The sequence below is a fragment of the Dipodomys ordii genome, unplaced genomic scaffold (genome assembly GCF_000151885.1).
Source record: "Dipodomys ordii isolate 6190 unplaced genomic scaffold, Dord_2.0 Scaffold38, whole genome shotgun sequence".
Lineage (NCBI taxonomy): Eukaryota > Metazoa > Chordata > Mammalia > Rodentia > Heteromyidae > Dipodomys > Dipodomys ordii.
The window spans coordinates 5,381,672-5,401,086 of NW_012267254.1; the positions used below are offsets into that span (position 1 = coordinate 5,381,672).

The 19,415-nt window shown below is 38.5% G+C and overlaps 1 protein-coding gene across 1 annotated transcript in view; it reads left to right on the plus strand.

Moving 5' to 3' along the window:
• Positions 1 to 18,145, plus strand: part of Enox2 (ecto-NOX disulfide-thiol exchanger 2) — a 317,354-nt gene extending 299,209 nt beyond the window's left edge. Inside the window, exons 13-18 of the mRNA XM_013018185.1 lie at positions 1,459 to 1,640; positions 4,301 to 4,408; positions 6,898 to 7,053; positions 8,103 to 8,211; positions 14,677 to 14,762; positions 16,813 to 18,145. Coding sequence (XP_012873639.1) covers positions 1,459 to 1,640; positions 4,301 to 4,408; positions 6,898 to 7,053; positions 8,103 to 8,211; positions 14,677 to 14,762; positions 16,813 to 16,944 — 773 coding nt within the window. The 3' untranslated portion in view covers positions 16,945 to 18,145. The remainder of the gene's footprint in view (positions 1 to 1,458; positions 1,641 to 4,300; positions 4,409 to 6,897; positions 7,054 to 8,102; positions 8,212 to 14,676; positions 14,763 to 16,812) is intronic.
• Positions 18,146 to 19,415: the final 1,270 nt, after the last annotated feature.

Below are 19,415 nucleotides of genomic sequence, written 5' to 3' on the forward strand. Positions count from 1 at the left end.
TTGCTTTGTATGTCCCTCCCCCACAGTATAACCCCTGCTTTCACTGTATTTGATGTTGGTATAATTTGTGGAGGGGAAGGGGAAAAACAAATCGTCTAAATAGGGACACAGGTGGACCCATTGCAACAATGAGATGTACAAGTCGTTATGTCGAAAATGAACTTTACAACTTTGGTGCGGGCCGCGGGGGGGCAGGAGGGGGGAGGATGGGAAGGGATGGGAAGGGGAAACAAAGGAGAAGGCAACAATGCTTGATAAGAAATGTACTCATTATCTTGCCCATGTAATTGTAACCTCTCTGTACAGTATTTTCACAATAAAAATAAAATAAATAAAATCCCAGCAGGTAAGGCTTATCCTAGGGTTAGACCTTACGTTCTTGTGTTTTAAATTTCTTTATTTTTCAACAGGTGAGGACTGTTTTTTTTAAATGTTTTTTTATTGTGAAAATACTATATAGAAGGGTTACAGTTACATGAGCAAGGTAATGAGTACATTTCTTATCAAGCATTTTTGCCTCCTGTGTTTCAAATTTCAAATCGTTCTTCCTTTCCCCTCTCCTGCCAGAAGCAGAAAGGGGATTTTCTGATATTCACTATAAGGACCTGGTAGAGCTCCTGTAGGTAAAACTGGCAAAAAGTCTTCCATTCACAGACTTACCTATACTGAGCCTCCCACAATTTGTCAATTGTACCTTGAAGTTGTTCTACTTTGGCTCTGGTTCTCATTGAGGTTCCTACTTCTGAGTTCTGGCCCTCTATGTTGTAGTTTGCTGTATTCTCTGTCTCCAATTTTTAAAGGGAAGCAGTTTGCCATATGACTGCACTTCTTTGATGACTCTAAATAAGAAGAGTCGTTAATTTTTCAGTTTTTCCTGCTTTTTGCCTACAGTTAATGCAGAATGGAGTTCCTCATATACTAAGCAAAAAAGTAAAAATTTTAGGTCTTAGCTCATGCATTTATTTTTCTTCTGTAAGAATAGTCAATGGTACATTATTTAAAAACTTGATTTAGCAAATTACTTTGTAGGCAGATGGTTGATTTGAGGCAAGTAGTCTTATATTTTATTGTTGCAGGACTCTTTCCGTTTTTTATATTGTATTATCTTTGCGTAGTTGTACAAAGGAGTTGCCACTTAACGAAACAGTTTATGAAGACAATGCATCTTGATCATTGTGTTAGAAGACCCTTAATTGTTTACAGCATTTCAAATAAAATGATGCTACTTGGAAATATCTTAGTTATATATAGCACAGAGAATATGAATTATGATCTTGGCTCACATAAAAATGGGCCTGTGTGCTTTTTGCTCTTGTCACCATTAAGAAATCAGACTTAAAGTTTCACACCAAGAATCTTTTTGTATACATAAACTTAAAATATCAAGCTTTCATATTACTTAGGTGAACCACAAAGGAATGTAGACATATGGCTTAACATTTTCCATGGATTGTTTAGCATTAGTGTCACAGGCAGAGGCTCTGAAGGAAGAAAATGACAGCCTCCGTTGGCAGCTTGATGCTTATCGGAATGAGGTAGAACTCCTCAAGCAAGAACAAGGCAAAGCCCACCGAGAAGATGACCCAAACAAGGAACAGCAGCTAAAACTCCTACAACAAGCCCTACAAGGAATGCAACAGGTACTGCCATTTTTGTGCCAGATTTTCAAGACTTTAGGGAAGAATAGCATCAGTTCTTCACTTGTAAAACATCCCCTATGCGCAAATATAATATCGAACCTATTATTATTCTTGATATTATAAGTTATGGCATAGCTAAGGAAAGGAGTATGTACTGTAGTTAATAAAATATTCTGACTAATAACAGAGATAGCAATGGATTACCAGGCACAGGTAAAGCACTTGAACTATACCCCTAACTAATCCTTTTATTTTTAACTTATTTTCATGGAGAGTTTCTCACTTTCGTTCAGCCTGCACATTATTATGCCCAGCTTGTTTCTAAAATTGTCTAACTAACTTTTCCCCAAGCTGTCCTCATATTGCAATCTTTCTATCTCCACTTCCTAAGTAGCTAGAATTACAGGAATATACAACCAAAATCACCCATTTTCAAAGAATGAGCATCAAGGAATATAACATTACTATATCAAATGCAATCTAATTTTCTTTATGCTTTATAAGGCTCTTACTTTGGGATCTAGATAGGGCCTCAAGGTATTTATGAAAAACTTCAATTATTTAAATAAGAGAAAGTGCTGATGAAATAATAAGTATGTAAGTGACAGAATTAGAAACAGTATGCCCTCTTAGAAGAAATGGCAAGAATCCTACTCTTTTTTTCATTTGGGGTGGTCCTGGAGCTTGAACTCAGAACCTGGGTGCTGCCTCTGAAGTTTTGTTCTTAAGGTTAGTGCTCTACCACTTGAGCCACAACTCCACTTCCTGCATTTTTCTGGTTAATTGGAGATAATAGTCTCAGATTTTCCTGCCTGGCTGGCTTCAAACCATAATCCTCAGATCTCAGTTTTCTGAGTAGGTAGGATTACAGGCATGAGCCAGCACCCAGCAAGAGTCCTAGTCTTGCTCTGAGTGAGTTTGAACATTATGAGTTTGTAAATATCAGTGCTTTGGGTTCAAAATACCAGTTTCTTTTATTTTATTCTCACAATCCTGAAAATGAGTTTACATGCACAGAATTCCTAGTATAAGAAGTAAAGTGCTTCCAAGTGCAATTGCATTCAGGTATGTCATGTAATAGGTGCTCAGTATCTAGAAGTTTGGAGTAACTATTATTATATTGAGCCCACAACACCTGCTTTTAGTATAGTGAAGGGGCAGTGCTTCTGAGTAAGGGTGCTACTGACCATTTTCCTTGCAACTGAAATTGTACAATACTTTTCAACTCTAAGCTTTGGTATTATGTAGGAAAAAACTAATTGCTGGTTGGAAACTATAAATTATGAGCAATAGCAGCCCTGTGTTATTTCTTCTGCCATCATTGTCTTCCTATGTGACAAGTAATATCACATAAATATTTCACCTTTCCTATTAGCAAAAAGTGTGAAGTAATGTGTACCTTCCTTTTATTGTCATCACAGAATTTAATTAGAACATGTAAGTTATACCAAAGATCCTTCTACCAAATGTGTGTCCTTAGCTAGACTTCAAAGCACTTTTAAAATATGCATCATACCGTTATTTAGTTCTGCCCATGGCCTTTTGCAAGCCTTTGAGATGTAAGTGTTTGGAAATACTCTTGTAGTGTCTCCCCTATTACATTGATTTCAAAACCATTGCACATAAGGTCAAGTTATGTCACATAAAAAAGAATGATGAAGCTTTTTCTGCTTCAGTACTTGAAAGACCTCAGTTGGGAATTAAGTTGATAACTCCCAAAATTTTCATTCTTTGTGTGTGTGTGTGTGTGTGTGTGTGTGTGTGTGTGTGTCCTGGGGCTTGAACTCTGGGCCTAGGTGCTGTCCCTCAGCTTTTCAGCTCAAAGCTAGCACTCTACCACTTGAACCATAGCACTATCTCTGGTTCTGGTGGTTTATTGGAAATACGAGTCCCACGGTGTTTCCTGCCTGGGCTAGCTTTGAACTACGATCCTCAGATCTCAGCCTCCTGAGTAGCTAGGATTACAGGTGTGAGCCACCAGCACGCAGCTTAATTTTCATTCATTTTTATCACTTTTTATTAGAAAAATAGCCTTGTAAGCAAAAACAAACTTTCTTCTGTTTTGTTTCAAAAGATTGTGATTAAGAGCAAGAATTCTGCCATTTCCTATCTGAATAGCCTGAAGGAAATGTCTTAACATCTTTAAATATTTTATATGTAAAATCTTCAGCTCAATACTTACCAAATATGAGGCACTCAGTAAATAGTGTTTGTTGTAATTATTAATGGTAATTCTGACTCCTTCCCTACTGATGTGGAAATTGACATGTGAAAGTTAGATTTATCACTCCTTTGTCCACATAAATTGACTTCGCCTGGCAAATGGCTATTTTCGAGAATGCTTTACAGCATTAAGTTAATGTCTATTGATAATTATTTAATTAATGTCCCTTAATTGCACCCCGGCCTTACTCCCAGTCAGAATAGAGAAATTAAGTGACTAGATAAATCAATTCCTTCCTAAAATATGATGGACTTCAAAGAAATATATGGGAGTCAAATAAAGTAAAAATCATCTTGATACATTTTTTGCATGGAAAAATGATCATTTGTGCTTTGGGGAAATTGAAGCAGGTCTGCCTGAGAGCTAACCTCACTTAAGGATTGACAGTGAAATGTAGTTTCTAAATTAGTGATGATTTTTTGTATCTTTCCTGTAGCACCTACTAAAAGTTCAGGAGGAATACAAAAGGAAAGAAGCTGAACTTGACAAAATCAAAGATGACAAGTTACAAGTGGAAAAAATGTTAGAAAATCTTAAAGAAAAGGTATGTATGTAAGTCCTGTATTAACTTTTCCCCTTGTCCTTTTTCCCTTTTTCGGTGACAAGGAAAATTCTCTGGAAGTTTCTTCAGTAGAAATCCATGTGGCATGTTTGTGGTTGGGTATTAAAATCCCCTTTTCTGGGTAATTGTTTTATTGAGAGATCTACTTTGAGGTATGGATATTTAGACACTCTTTAAACAGTCTGTGGAATATGCTTTTCAATAGATATAATGTTTGTCTATCTCTTAAGTTCCTCAGTCTTAGACCAGAGTGTACAAACCTTCCCTGTTTCATTTTATCAAGCTGATAGCAACACAGAAAACTCATTTGATACAGAGTACCTTTGATTGAAAGGAAGAAACACAAATGCAGCTAGAACACTGACACTTCTTTGCTGACACTCCATCTAGTGTGATCATGAGTCACCATAAGAAAAAATAATAGCCAACATAAAAAGAAGGAAACATTGGAATGAAACAGAGACACAGTATTCTAAGGGTAGAAAATAGGGACAGGAAAGAGAAGATGGGGCTTTATTAAGCAAAAGCCTGCTTCAATAAGAACCACCAGTGAGGACCTCTGAGACAGCATAGTAACATCTGGATGGACTTAGTGCATCACAACTGAGTCAGGTACCCAGTCTATTTTAGGTGTGTGCAGTCTACTGACAGATGTCTCCTTTTCATATATCTCCATTCTTATCTATGCCTAAATATTTTTGCTGAACTTATTCTTTAAGGAAGAAAAGCTTATTGACCAGAACTACTTACTTATGATGTCTCATAAAGAAAAGAAAGATTAGTGCTTCAAGCAAAAGTCTGAAATGCAGCAATGATACACTACTGCAGGAGCTCTTGCTCTGTCTCTTCTGTGCTCAGTACAGGAAGATGCAGTACATACAGACTCTGGATGATTTGCTAACACAGTGACGATCTCCAGAGTACCATTAGGAATTGGCAATCTTATTGTAGTTGAAATAAATGATTGAAAATGTTTTCTTCTGGAGGCCATTTGCAATGTGCTTTTAATTCTTCCACATCACAAAACCAACTCACTTTCTAGTTTTGTGGATGCTATTAAAGAAATGAGCACAATCCCAGAGAAATTCATTCATCAAGCATTTAATTGAAAAGTGTCAAAACTATCCTACTCATCAGGACTTTACTCATAATGCCAGAGGTTCTAAATTGTTCCCAACCTGCTACACAACAGTTCTCTTTCACATCCCACATAAAACAGAATGTATAGCCAGAAGACTCTACAAAATGTATAGCCAGAAGACTCTACATCGTCATACTAATGTCGTACATAGTCATACATAGTCGTACTAATGGCATTATGCTTAGAATTGACAAAAATTAACTTCAGGGCATTTTTACTATTAGCACCTTTCTGCTTTGCAAAGAATTTCATTGAAAGAAACAAAAGGTCACATGGCATAGATGACACTTGCCATATTGCACCAAATAACAACTTTCTCATTCTGAAACTGAATATTTCATGAAGTAGCGTGATACATTCAAGCAAGACATCTGTTTGATAAAAAGAAAACAATGAGTCAGCATGTTTTCCTATTGTTTTAAATAATGCTTCTTTTTTTGGGGGGGGGGGTCCAGTCGTGGGCCTGAACTCTGGGCCTGGGCGCTGTCCCTCAGCTCTTCAGCTCAAGGCTAGCGCTCTACCACTTGAGCCACAGCGCCACTTCCGGCTTTTTTTCTTTTTGCTTATGTGGTGCTGAGGAATCGAACCCAGGGCCTCAGGCATGCAAGGCAAGCACTCTACCACTGAGCCACCTTCCCAGCCCCAAATAAAGCTTCTTTTAGAGAAATTCATGACAGGTCATTATAAACTGGTCTGTGGGATGCTAATTTGTGACCAAATATTTCAACCTGACAAAATTAGATTAGGAAACCTTAGATCATCAATTAGACTAAAGAAAAAAGATTTCAGATTATAAGTAGTAAGTAATGGTAAGGAGTGATCTTTTTGTGGGTTTGAGAGAGGGAGGATTCTTGACAGTAATTCCCAATGTGAGTTATTCTTAGTGTTTTGCAATGTAACAGAGAAACATATTTTATCTGTCTTACTGGTGGAAACAATTGGCTCTTTGAATCTACTAGTAGAATTCAAGGTAATAAACATCTTTTCAATATTTCATTTAGAACACAGTTCAGTTCACGGTGGCTAAAACTTCTCAGGAAACCTTAACATTTTAAAGCAACCCCAGCTGGTTAAACTCTCACAGTTAAGAAACTGGCTTACTGTATCATTTAATGTTTTGAAGGAATTGGAGGCAGATGTGTAGCCTCTGGCTTAGACATGAGCCAGTGGTTTAAATCAAACTTGGCATAATGGTTACTGTCTGGGTTTAATTCTCAAAGCCAAAGATTGACTAGGTCATCAAGACAGGGTTTCCCTTTGACTACAGCCAGGAAACGTATAAATGCACAATACCACATGTCTCACAGCACAGACTATTCATTTCATTCAGAGACAGCTTCTGGGAAGCTTTGAAGACATCTATAAAGAAAATGGAAGGAATTCTGTCCCTACTGAAGGCTTGTGGAAGGAAAGAAGTGATGAAGCATCTGAGTCAGCCATGATCTGCCCCACAAGAAGCACTTCCCCAGCATTTTCTTTTACAACAGTAAGACTTAAGCAGTGATTCCTTTCATTTCTTCTTCTGAAGCCTCCTCTTTCACATATATAAGAAAAGATGTTCTCATAACCTAGAAACAGAAGGGAAGATCCATGAATGGTATGCAGGCATTTTTTTCCAGTCTTGTTACTGGGCATTAGTTTCACTTGAAGGTCTATTATAAAACCTACCTGGTATACTCCAGAAAAGAAAAAAAAAATCAACAACAGAGAAAATATCATTTGACTAATGATATTTTTGGTCATGGTCATTTCTTATCATAAAGTCGGGAATATTCTAACTGTCCTTAACAAAGAGAAGAAAGTGAGAGTGAGTTTTCTAGTTAATAGAGATCAGCATTAATTTTTAGTTCTAAAGCCAATAGTTAAGTGCCTTTGAGTGGATTGGCTATATTACAGATTCTTCATTCAGGCATGGCACTTAACCATATCAGAGTGTGGACATAACATTTCAAAAAAAGACAAAAAGAATAATCCTCTTAACACTAAGTGACCTGTTATGAAACATTGGCTCTACACTCCTTAGCAATGTAATTTTAGCAAACTTGCCCTATTTATCCTAGCCTTTCCTCTTCTGTCTGATGGAGATAATACATGACTACCAATTTCTGGTACCTAATACATAATAACTGTTGAGTCTGGCTCTCCAGATGACTTATATAGAGTCAAAAAGGATAAAGCAAAAAAATAACAAACTGATGAAAATAAGTGTTTACATTTTTCTTTTGTTCTGAAGTCTTTTAAAGATGTTTTGGATTATCTGTGGTACTTTTGTAATCCATACTGTTTTCTTTACCATTCAATAATTTACAATGTTGCTTTTATTATCCTGTGATACTTTTATGAGCCTATTGCCTATATTCTCAGCTACTCAAGAAGTCAAAATGGAAGGATGGCTTGTGTCAAACAGTTCAAGATGAGCCTAAGCAAAACAATGAGATCTCATCTGAAAAATTAGTTACTTGTTACACAGTTCATTGAAACCAACTCACTTTCTAAATAAGGTGAACTGATATAGGAAGCATGTTATCCCCACAGGAAAACTGTGCTCCTCGACTGTGTGCATCAAACCAGGAAAATGACTACCCTCTTGAGAAGACTATGAATGGCAGTCCTATCAAATCTGAACGTGAAGCACTGCTAGTGGGTAAGGAAGCCAGTACACATACAATTCATAGGATACAGAGGAGAAGGGGAAGGAACTTCCTAAGAATCACAAGCATTTATGATGCTTGTGATTATGATATTTGACAGTAAGACCTCAGAGTCCTGACTGTGATGGAGACAGAAGGAGTAGATTTACTACCATGTCAACTGTGTCAATATAAGTATATCTAAGAGTGGGTAAGCATATTGTAGATTTGTGTGTGTGTGTGTGTGGTGTGTGTGTGTGTGTGTGTGTGTGTGTGTGTGTGTGTGTGTGTGTGTGGGTGTGTGTGTGTTGGTTGTAGAGTTTCAACTCAGGGACTAGCTGTTATCCCTGAGCTTTTGTGCTCAAGGCTAACACTCTACCACTTGAGCCACAGCTCCGCTTCTGTCTTGTTCAGTAGTAAATAAGAGTTTCACAAGCTTTCCTACTTGGGCTGGCTTTGAACCACAATCCTCATATTTCAACCTCCTGAGTAGATAGGATTATAACAGCAGCACTCAGCTTGTGGACTGATTTTTAATCTGTATATAAAGATAGCTGAGCTCACTTTATGTTCTGGAGGCTACTGAGCCTCTAGAAGCAAGTGTATGCTTCTCAAGGTTTTTCATGCTGCTAGTTGAACAGTTGATAGTTTTTGTCTCATCACTCTCATACCAAATAAAACATATCTTGTACTTACTGACACTGAATATGTTACTGTCTTTTCCAACACTTTTCCCAACTTTCCAACACATCACCTGGTAATCCTACAATTCAATTTAATTCAATTGCATTCTGACGGTACAAGTGGAAGTTAACTTTATACTCGGGGTTACAGGGCTCAGTATCACAAATTGGGATATATGAGGAGATATTTAGGCTCAAACATAAGATCCCTTAATACATTGATTCGCTTTCCTTTATGGTAACAAATACATAAGCAAATCAACTTATAAAGAGAAAAGGCAAGCCAGGCACCAATGGCTCACACCTGTAAACATAGCTACTCAGGAGGCTGAGATCTGAGGATTGCAGATCAAAGCCAGCCTAGGCAAGAAAGCCCATAAGACACTTATCTTCAATTAAGCACTAGAAAACCAGAAGTGCTATTGTGACTCAAAGTGGCACAGCATTATCAGGAACCGTGCCCAAGGTCCTGAGTCCAAGGCCCACAACTGACAAAAAAAATAAAGAAATAAAAATTAAAAGGCTCATTTTGGTTCATGATTTTAGATATTTCAGCCTGTGTTTGGTTGGCCTCATTGATTTCAGGCCTTTTATAAAACAACAAACACATCATGGTGCCAATATATGGAAAAATTATTCACCTCATACACACGATGCAAAGAAGGGGTATCTGGAGTCTCAATATCCCCCTTCAAAGGCATACTCCCATTAAGTGAATCACCTGCCACCAGGTTCCAGATCTTGAAGGCTCCTTGTCTCAGATTTTTTAAAAGCTGGGCACAGTTGTTTGTGCCTGTAATCCCAGATATTCAGGAGGCAGAGATCAAGAGGATTATAGTTCATGCTAGCTCCAGAAAAATGTTAACAGGACCTTCATCTGAACAGGTAAGCCACTGTGGTAGTATACAGCTGCAAGCCTAGCTAGGTATGAGGCATAGATAGGATGATTGCAATTCCCAGGCCAACTGAAACAAAAAAAAAATGAAGCCCTGTTTAAAAACTAATCTAAAGTAAAAAGGGCTAGAGAATGGCCCATGTACCTGCCTAATAAGTACAAGGGCCTGAGTTCAAACATAAGTTAAAAAATAAAATAAAATAAGAAGACACCCTACGCAGAAAATTCCAAAGGGTTGTCAGAGTTGTGTGCTAAGAACTAGAACAAATACTGAAGATTAACTTTGTTACTGCATCATGTTGACAAATGACTTAGGAGGCTCTCTATGGTAGTGATTGCTGGAATTATTCTCACTATATAAAAATTCATTCAGAGGCCAGGCACTGGTGGCTCACACCTGTAATCCTAACTACTAAGAAGGCTGAGATCTGAGGATCACGGTTCAAGGCCAGCCAAGGCAGGAAAGTCTGTGAGACTCTTACCTCCAATGAACCACCAGAAAACAAAGTGGCACTGTGGCTCAAGTGGTGGAGCATTAGCCTTCAGCTGAAGAGCTGAGGGACAGCGCCCAAGCCCAGAGTTCAAGTCCCATGACCAACAAAACAAAACAAAAAACCTCATTCAGAAAGGCAAGATTACACAAGTGGTTAGCAAGTCAAGCAGTCCTTCCTTCCCAGCTTGACCCCACAATTTATTTTCTGACCTTCATTTTCACCATCTACAAAATGGGCATAAGATCATTGACTACCCTATAAAGCAATAACAAGCATTTACTATGATAATTGGCTCATAGTAAGCCCTTAGTAAATAGTACTCATTTTACATTTACAGTGCTATTTCCACAAGTATATTGATATTGTGTTCTATTTGGAGAGCAATGTCTGATTGAGGTTCAATACATTTAATTATTTAAGAAGGGGCTGGTTAATCTCAGCTGCCTTCTAAAACACTGAACCATATAAGTGGCCCTCCTCCAGTCTCACAAGTCCTCCACCCTGGCTGGCTTGTGCATAAATATTTCTAAGATATACTTGCCTCTTTTGTAATAGATGTTATACTCAGAGTTAAGACTTTGGTATATTAATAAAGGTGCTCACAAACAAGCAGGACTTGTACGCAACTTCCTGTTATCCCAGTACTCTGGAAACTCAGGATAGAGAATATTAGACAAGGCTTAGCCACACAGCAAGACCCTCTGACTCAAAAGAAAGTGAAATTCCCAGGAGGAGCCACCACTGAATTTTCAAGAAAAAGGCAATTTTTTTAAATGTGTGTTGTTATTAAGGAGTTGTACAGAGGGGTTATCATTTCATCAGTCAGGTGAGGAGTAAGATATTGGACAATGTCACCTCTTCCTTCACTTTCCTCCTCCCATCCCTGCCCACAAGTTGCATAGTTCATTTTAACATAGTGTATATATTGAATACCATGACTGTCTTTGTTCACTCTTTCTCCCACCATTCCTTTGCCCTCCTCGTGCTCCCCCCAAAAAAGAAAAGACAAAAGCAAGAACAAACAACAGCAACAAAACCATGTTTTCATTTCCTGGAATTCATTTTGATAAACAGTATTTTAGATATTCAGAGGAGTTATGCCTCTGGGTTCCTCCTCTAAGAGTATCTTCTTTTAGTCTGTTTGTATGTGAATGCCTAGAGTACTGTATAAATTAATGTGTCCACTTATATTTTAGATCTATTTTCCACATATGAGAAATGATGTGCCATTGGTCTCTCTGAGCTTGGCTTACCTCACATAGCATGATTTGTTCTAGGTATATCCATTTCTGTGCAAATGACATAATATTACTCTTTCTACTAGATGAATAAAATTCCATTGTCTATATGTACCACATTTTTATCTACTCATCTATTGTGTTTATGTTTTTATCTACTCATCTGGTCTGTTTCCATAACTTGGCTATTGTGAATAGTGGAGTAATGAATATGGATGTGCAAGTGTCTATGGTATCCTGACTTAAAATGTTCTGGGTAAATGCACAGGAGTAGAATGGTTGGGTTATAGGGAAGATCTATGTTTAGATCTTCAAACCACCTTCCAAAGTGATTTCACTAGTTTATATTTCCACCAATAATGCAATAGGGTTCTGAAAGAGACAACTTTTAATGTTTTCCAAATCAGAGTTTTTGGCAAATTGGCATGGCATCAAGGAGATCTGTGGAGAAGTATTTGAGAGAGAAGGCAGGCTCTGAAAATGAAGAGCCCTAGAAAAAGAAAAAGTTCTTAAAATGTTTATTTTGTTTTTTTAAAGAACATACTCAGGCTGACAGAGAAAGGGAACTCTGTTTTTAGGATCAGTTCTTTCAATTTAAACTCACAAAAATGTTTAGTGTTTTTAAACCTATGGATATATTCCTTCCCATTTGTCAGTCTCTATTAGTCATGACATCTAGAATTTCTTTAAATATAGACTGTTTTCTTCAAACTTTGTTTTTCAACTAGCAACAGTGTTTAGAAATTCAACTTCTGTAGTCATTTAACAATAATACTAGAAGCAGTAGCATCCCTTTTAAACAAATTTTGAAACTTACCATCAGGTGTTCCTCGAGACTCTTTTACCATCTTTGAAAGATTTGCACAAAGAACAATGTGAACTCTAAGCCACAATTTAAATTTGTCCTTTTCTTGCCAGTCACTTAATTGGACCAAAAAAGGTTATAGTTTACAAGTAAATCAAATGTCACTTTTATTGAAATGTCAGTCTTCAGCAAATTCTCTTCTAGATCTATCAATCAGATCTTGTAGAAATAGGCGAATTCAAAATTATTTAGGGAAGATGCAGTAGTGGATTCCTGTCATCCCAACTACTGCAGAGTTGGAGATTGGGAGGTTCATAGTTCAAAGTTAGAACCTTCAACTAATAAAAAGCCGAACACAATGCCACAGATTTGTCATCCCAGATGTACAAGAAGAACAAATGGAAATCTTGAGGTCTAGGCCACCCCAGGTAAAACACAAGACCTAATTTGAAAGGAAAAAAATCCAAAAAGTCTTAATATGTGGCTCAAATGTCAGAGCACCGAGCTGGGAAGGTGGCTCAGTGGTAGAGCACTTGCCTTGCATGCCTGAGGCCCTGGGTTCAATTCCTCAGCACCACATAAGCAAAAAGAAAAAAGCCGGAAGTGGCGCTGTGGCTCAAGTGGTAGAGCGCTAGCCTTGAGCTGAAGAGCTGAGGGACAGCGGCCAGGCCCAGAGTTCAGGCCCCACGACCGGACCCCCCCCAAAATAATGTCAAAGCACCTGCCTAACAAAGGCAAAGCTGTGAGTTCAAACCCCAGTCCCACCAAAATTAAAATGCTTGGCTTACAAGTGCACACCTGTCATCCCAACTACAAGGGCAGTATAAATGGAAAGACCTAGGCAGATCCAAGCAAAGAATAAAAGGTAAGCACATACGTAAAAACTAACTAAAGCAAAAAGGGCTAGTGGTATGCAAGTGGTAGAGTGCCTGCTCAGCAAGTGCAAGACTTTAAGTTGAAACCCCAGCACCAGAAATGAAGAAATCTTTCTAGTTGTTGCATGAGCAAAGATTATTAGAACAATTATTCTATGGTCAGACCAATCAAGGCAGTTGTTGAGCTCCCAGAGTTAGGCTGAGTCAAAATCATAGGCATTCCTGAAGCATGTAAAAAAAGAATTCTTATTACATGATAACAGCTGGGGCTCTAAGCACAGAATGCTAGTGGCCACTTGAGTGAGCCATGAGTGAAATGTTTGGCTTTTCTTTATAGAGCTACTCACAAATAAATCCCAAATACAATCAGCAGATTGTCTTGTGAGAGGCACTAGGTTAATCAGGGAAGATGTCTGATTTGTACATTTAACAAGGTATCATTAATGCCTAGGATGCTGTGGTTTAATTTGAAGTCTATTCGAAGGAACTAAAAAACCTATAATAATCTAAATTTATCATAAAATTCCATAATTTGTATGTTTCATAAACATTACAGATGATGGCAGTGACTTTTCAAATATCAGTTTTTCTGCATGTGGTAAGGTATATAGAGGCAGCACATGTAGTGATTAAAGCCACTGACACAATAGAATTTTACTCATCCATTAGAAACAATGGTATTGTATCATTTGTAAAGAAACAGAAGGATGGGAAAAAATGTTATCCCCACCTTCCTCCATGTTCACCATTTGGAGCAAGCATTGAATATATCTGAAGTAAGGCTGGTCCAGAGAGAGAAACGATACATATTTCTTCTTATATGTGGCAGCTAGAATTAGCTTATAAACTTACAAGTAAATACATTGGCTAGCATGCAAATGTATACAAATGTATTAACTGAAATACGGTAGATTTATAGGAGATCTCAAATACTGTAATTCCTAAAAAAGGCAAAGTCAAAGTTCAGCAAACTGAAACAGCAAAAAGCAGGTATGCAAAAGGGGTGGGGTGGAGTCAAGGGGGAAAGGGTAAGCAAATGAAGAGGAGACGAGGGAAGAATTCAGACAAGAATCCAATGTATATCCTACAAAATTAAGAGTGAGGGAAGGGATGGGGAGGGGAGGGATGGATGAGAATGTTGAAAGAGGTGACATTGATCAAGATATATTGTATTCATAAACTACATTGTTAAGTGGCAACTTCTTTGTACAACTACTTAAAGATATTTTTTAAAGAGCTACTGAGTTCAAATGTCAGCTCTACCATTGCCAGCGTGTGGTCATGAGCAATTTAACCTTTTGTGAAAGGGATATGGCAATACCTCCATCACATGGTGATTCAGATGATTAAATGTGTAAAATACATGTATAGTGTCCAGTATATCTGTATTGTGTTTATGCACATGTATACATATGAATTTGTTTACTTAATAGTGGAATCTCAAATAATGGCATGCTCGAGTATAACATCTAGGATATTGTCTCCATAGGAATTATCTCCACCTTCCTCCATGTTCACCCATTTGGAGCAAGCATTGAATATATCTGTTCCTACTTGCACCGTCTTGATAATAAGGTATGTGGGGGCCCAAAATGGAAATGCTTGGGAACTGAGGGTTCGTCATTGTTAGGGAACGTCTGTTTGGGCATACATTGTCCATTACTTATCACTCTGAGGAAATTAACCCCTCATTTGCTGTCTCCCTGAGACTCCATGTAGGAGTGACCTTCAGTCCTAGTTTGTCTGAGACAGAGGATTTTACTGTCAGTGCTCAAACCAGGGAAGTCGTAGGCAAACTAAAATGAGCTGGCCATCCTCTTTTCAGGATAGATCTTAAAGAACCTACATTCCTTTAATTTACATATGAGCTCTAGGTTAAGCACCATAGGCTTTCCCATACAAATTCTGTCGTGGGTCTCTAGCCATTACTAACTGTTATTTTTCCAAAATGGAAGTCTAACTCCACTACCCTCCCACCATCACAACTGCCATTGTCTACTATGAAACAATGGAGGCATGGACAAAAGAGAAATTGATGCAACAGTGAGCTGCTGGCTTCTGTAACACAGTGTGTAGCTGTTTACAGCTGATGTCATGGGCCATTTCCTTTCCTGGACATTGGCCTGTGGGAAGGAGCTTCCACTCCAGGCAAATCTGCAGCTAATTCCCTAGGAAGTGAAAGATGCCTCTTTGCAGCAGGAGACTCTTGGCTTCTCAGAATGAATATGCTCATGGTACCTTTTGTCATAAGTAGCCTTCAATGAGTGGTAGTCAACATTTCGCAGGATCTGGGCATCTTGGCAAGTACCATTACATACAGATTCCTGAAAGCTCGATGTCCAAAATGTTCAACCATTAAGCCTATGTTATCTTAACATAGGACCTAATTGCTTTAACTATATTCTGGCGGTGGTCATATATCTTCCTTGATCGTGTTTGTGTTCATTCTAGCTCTCACTCCCCCCTCATTTCCCTCTAGGAAGTGATGCTATTTCAACAGGTAAATAGTCCATTTGGGCAGGAAAAGAGATTGGAATGGGAGTACCAGAATCAAGTAGTCAGTTGCAATGATAGGAAATTAAACGCTATGTCAATAAAAAAAATTCTGGCTCCTTTTCAGCTTACAAAAACAACATAATGTACATTGTCTTAAAATATAAGCACTATAGAAGTATAGTGAAGAAAAAGTGAGAGTTGCACATAATCCCACCCCTCAAGAATAACCACTGCAAACAGTTTGGTATATCTTCAGACCTTTTATTATGTACATACTATGCTTGTGTTATATGTCCAGCTCTGTACACAATATCTAGCATGTTTTGGAATAGTTCTGCTCTTTATACACTGCAATTCACCTCAGTCAGTGCACAGGATCTACTTTACTGCCAGCCCAGAGACGTTCTAACCTAGGCCAAGTTCCTCCTTAGCAGCCTCCCAACAAAAGCCTCAAGTCATACCAACACAATTGGAAGCTCTGTCCTCTCACTTCTGGAACATTCAGTGTGGCAGCTACTCTAGATTTCTTTAAGGATGCCTGGTGCTCTTCAGTAAAGCCTGGTGTGCAGGTTCACATTTCTAGAGGTAGCTGCTAATGGAAAGACATCCACCTGAAAAAGCACTAAATGAATATAACAGTTTTGATTTTGGTGTATGTGTGTATGTGTGTGTGTGTGAGAGAGAGAGAGGTAGGAATGCAAACCAAACCATCCCCCATTCCTGTTACTTTTCCTTTATGAGCTATGCATGTATGAATAAATTCTGCTCTGGTGACAGCCATTTCTGCCTCCACTCCCCTCCCAAGAGACTTAGCAGCTTCCATGGTTCTACACATAGGATCATCAGCACTAAGAAGCCATCATTCAGCTGGCTGTGTACCCAAACCTCTCTAGGCAACTGACACAAGCTCTTCACAATAGCAAAGTTAGTGGACTATGTCTGGTAGTCGCAGCTGATCTACCAAATCATACAAATGCACACCTCCCAACGTACACACACACAAACACACACCACCACCACCAGGATTCTAAATTAAGCAGCAGAGGGGAAAAAAAAGAACCAGAATGGTCATGAACCATACTACACACGAAGCTGATTTTGAATGAGGCATGTCTTCTCCGTCCTGCAGATCTGTACTAGTGATGTGGAATGTCTCATGAGCAGACTCCAGCATACCTTCAAGCAAGAAATGACTGGGGTTGGAGCCAGCCTGGAGAAAAGATGGAAGTTCTGTGGCTTTGAGGGCTTGAAACTAACCTGAATCTCTTTGCCTAACAATTTAGGATCCTGAAAGTAAACATGTTGGACAAAGCTTAGAAAGTGATTTGTATTTTCAATGGGTTTCAATTGGGAGTTGCTTTAAATTTCATTCCTGTAATATCTTTTGAGTTAAAATAAGGATCCTAGAACAGCACCTCGAGCTACAGGCCCTAAAAAGAAATTGCTTCAAACCTCAAGTGCTGTGTGACATCCTCCCCCTTTTCTGGCAGTTGGTTGTCTTTTCTTATTAGTACTATTGAAAAAGTCCTGAGGCTAAGAAGTGTTTGGAGTGTTTTGGTGTCTGTACTACTGTTGTGACCCCTGATATTTTTTTAACCACTGTAAAAAGAAATGTTTTGATGATTCCTTTGTGACTTGTTTTTCCAAACCTCTCTTCACATTAATGTTGCTACTAGTGAAAGAGATGATTGGAGCGCTACTCTGTGTAACTGTCATTGTCTTTCCAGTCCCCGATAGACCAATAAATGAAATCCCCATCAGTGTCCTCTAGAAGGTGCTTGACCAATTCTCCTTTGAAATGACAAAGCATGGTCTGTGGCTTTTTGCAAAACTATTATGAACCAAAAGTTGACAAATGTTCCAAAGTTATTTTCTCTAATAGTTATTTCTGAGTAAAAAGTCTATTTCAGAATTTTAAAAAGGAAATCTAGCTATATTCACAAAAAGCTAGTAACCAGTATGACTAGCATATCCATGCTACTCAGAATCACTTGTAAATAGTCAGCTTTTAAAGGAGGGCATGCTTAGTTTTCTATGAAGTAAAATGTGCTCATGTGTGAGTGTGCGCACATGCACACACATATTAACAGAAGGGATTTATTTTAATATCCTCCCCACCCAGCCTTCTTACAGTCTATTGGTCCCTTTTCCTCTGCTCTCAGTGTTGAACTGAAAACTGTACTACTGTAAATACTATGTTTATGCTAAATGTAAAGAGTTGATATGAGTCGTAGTGAACAAATGAATAGATAATGGGACATGGATGTGTGAGGCCTCCTATAGCTAGGTCAGGTCCAACTGCAGTGCTGACTCCTGGGGACAGTTCTAGTTCTGTGGTACCCACGAGCATATAGCAGTGCTGGAGTATATGTGGACCATTCAGAAAGATGAAAGGAAAGGGAAGGAGAAAGAAAGGGAAAGAGGAAGGGGAAAGAAAAGAAGGAAATAGGAAAGGAAAGGGAAAGGAAAGGATGGGAAGGGGAAGGGAGGAGAAGGAAAGGAAAGAAAAGAAAAGAAAGGAAAGAAAAGAAAAAAGGAAAGAAAGGGATTTGAGCTGGTATGTATAAGCAGAGGTGGTCTGTTCTTTATTTTTGTGTGGTAATGGTGGTGGTGCTTACAATAGTACAAGCATGCCCTGCCTTGAGCTCAATTGAAGGTAAGAGAATGCACTGAGTGAGCAAGGCCAATGGAGAGTATTTAATGACAGTACTTTGTAAATGACATGCCAGTAGTGTTGAAAGTTGTATTTTTAAAAGATAAATATTCCTTTTTATACCTGTGTTGTGTTCTGTTTGAATGACTTCTAAGTAATCTTTTAGTAGATCATCTCAGCTTCTCCCTTTGAGTTACCAGGATATTGGAAGAAGATGCTAAGCCTGCTTGACAACTAGAAATAGTATTCCATGGCAGCTCATTCATTCTGAACATTGGCTCTTCCCTCTAGCGCCATGCTGTGACCCCAGCAGGAAGCGAGGGTTATTTTTACACATGCTTCCTAACTGAAGCATCTCTGTCATCAACACTGCTGGAAAGGGCTTTGATTCATCAGTCTCAGGGGCTCCTGAAATGTCTTATTTGTGAGTGTGTGTGCCTGTCCTGGGGCTTGAACTCAAGGCCTGTGTACTATCTTTGAGCTTTTTCCCTCAAGGCTAGTGCTCTACTACTTGACCACTCCTTTACTTTTGACTTTTTAATGGTTGATTGGAGACAAGAATGAGGGACTTTCCTTCTTACACTGGCCTCAAACCACCATTCTCAAAGCTCATTCTTCTGAGTTGCTAAGATTATAGACTTGGGTCACCAGTTCCAGGCTTGGAATTGCTTATTTTAATACTATGAAATAGAGGAAATTTTTCCACATCATTTATTTTCATTTGAATAGGTTACATTAAAATCAATTTTAAGGCAACAGCTGCCACACTTCTCTCTCCTTTGTTTAATATACATATTCCAAAGTGTCCCTTCCTCTCCTCTGTGTGTATATGTATATGTTAGCACACAGCCTCATTCTTTTTTTGAATGTTTTTTATTGTAAAAATGCTGTACAGAGGGGTTACAGTTACATGAGCAAGGTAATGAGTCCATTTCCTATTGAGCATTGTTTCCTCCTCCTTTGTTTTCCCCTTACCAAGAGCCTCACTTTCTACCATAGGCAGGGCCTCAATTCACCTACCTCTACCTCGCAAGTGCTGGATTACATTTCTCAGCCACTATGCCCCAAACTCTGTTTCT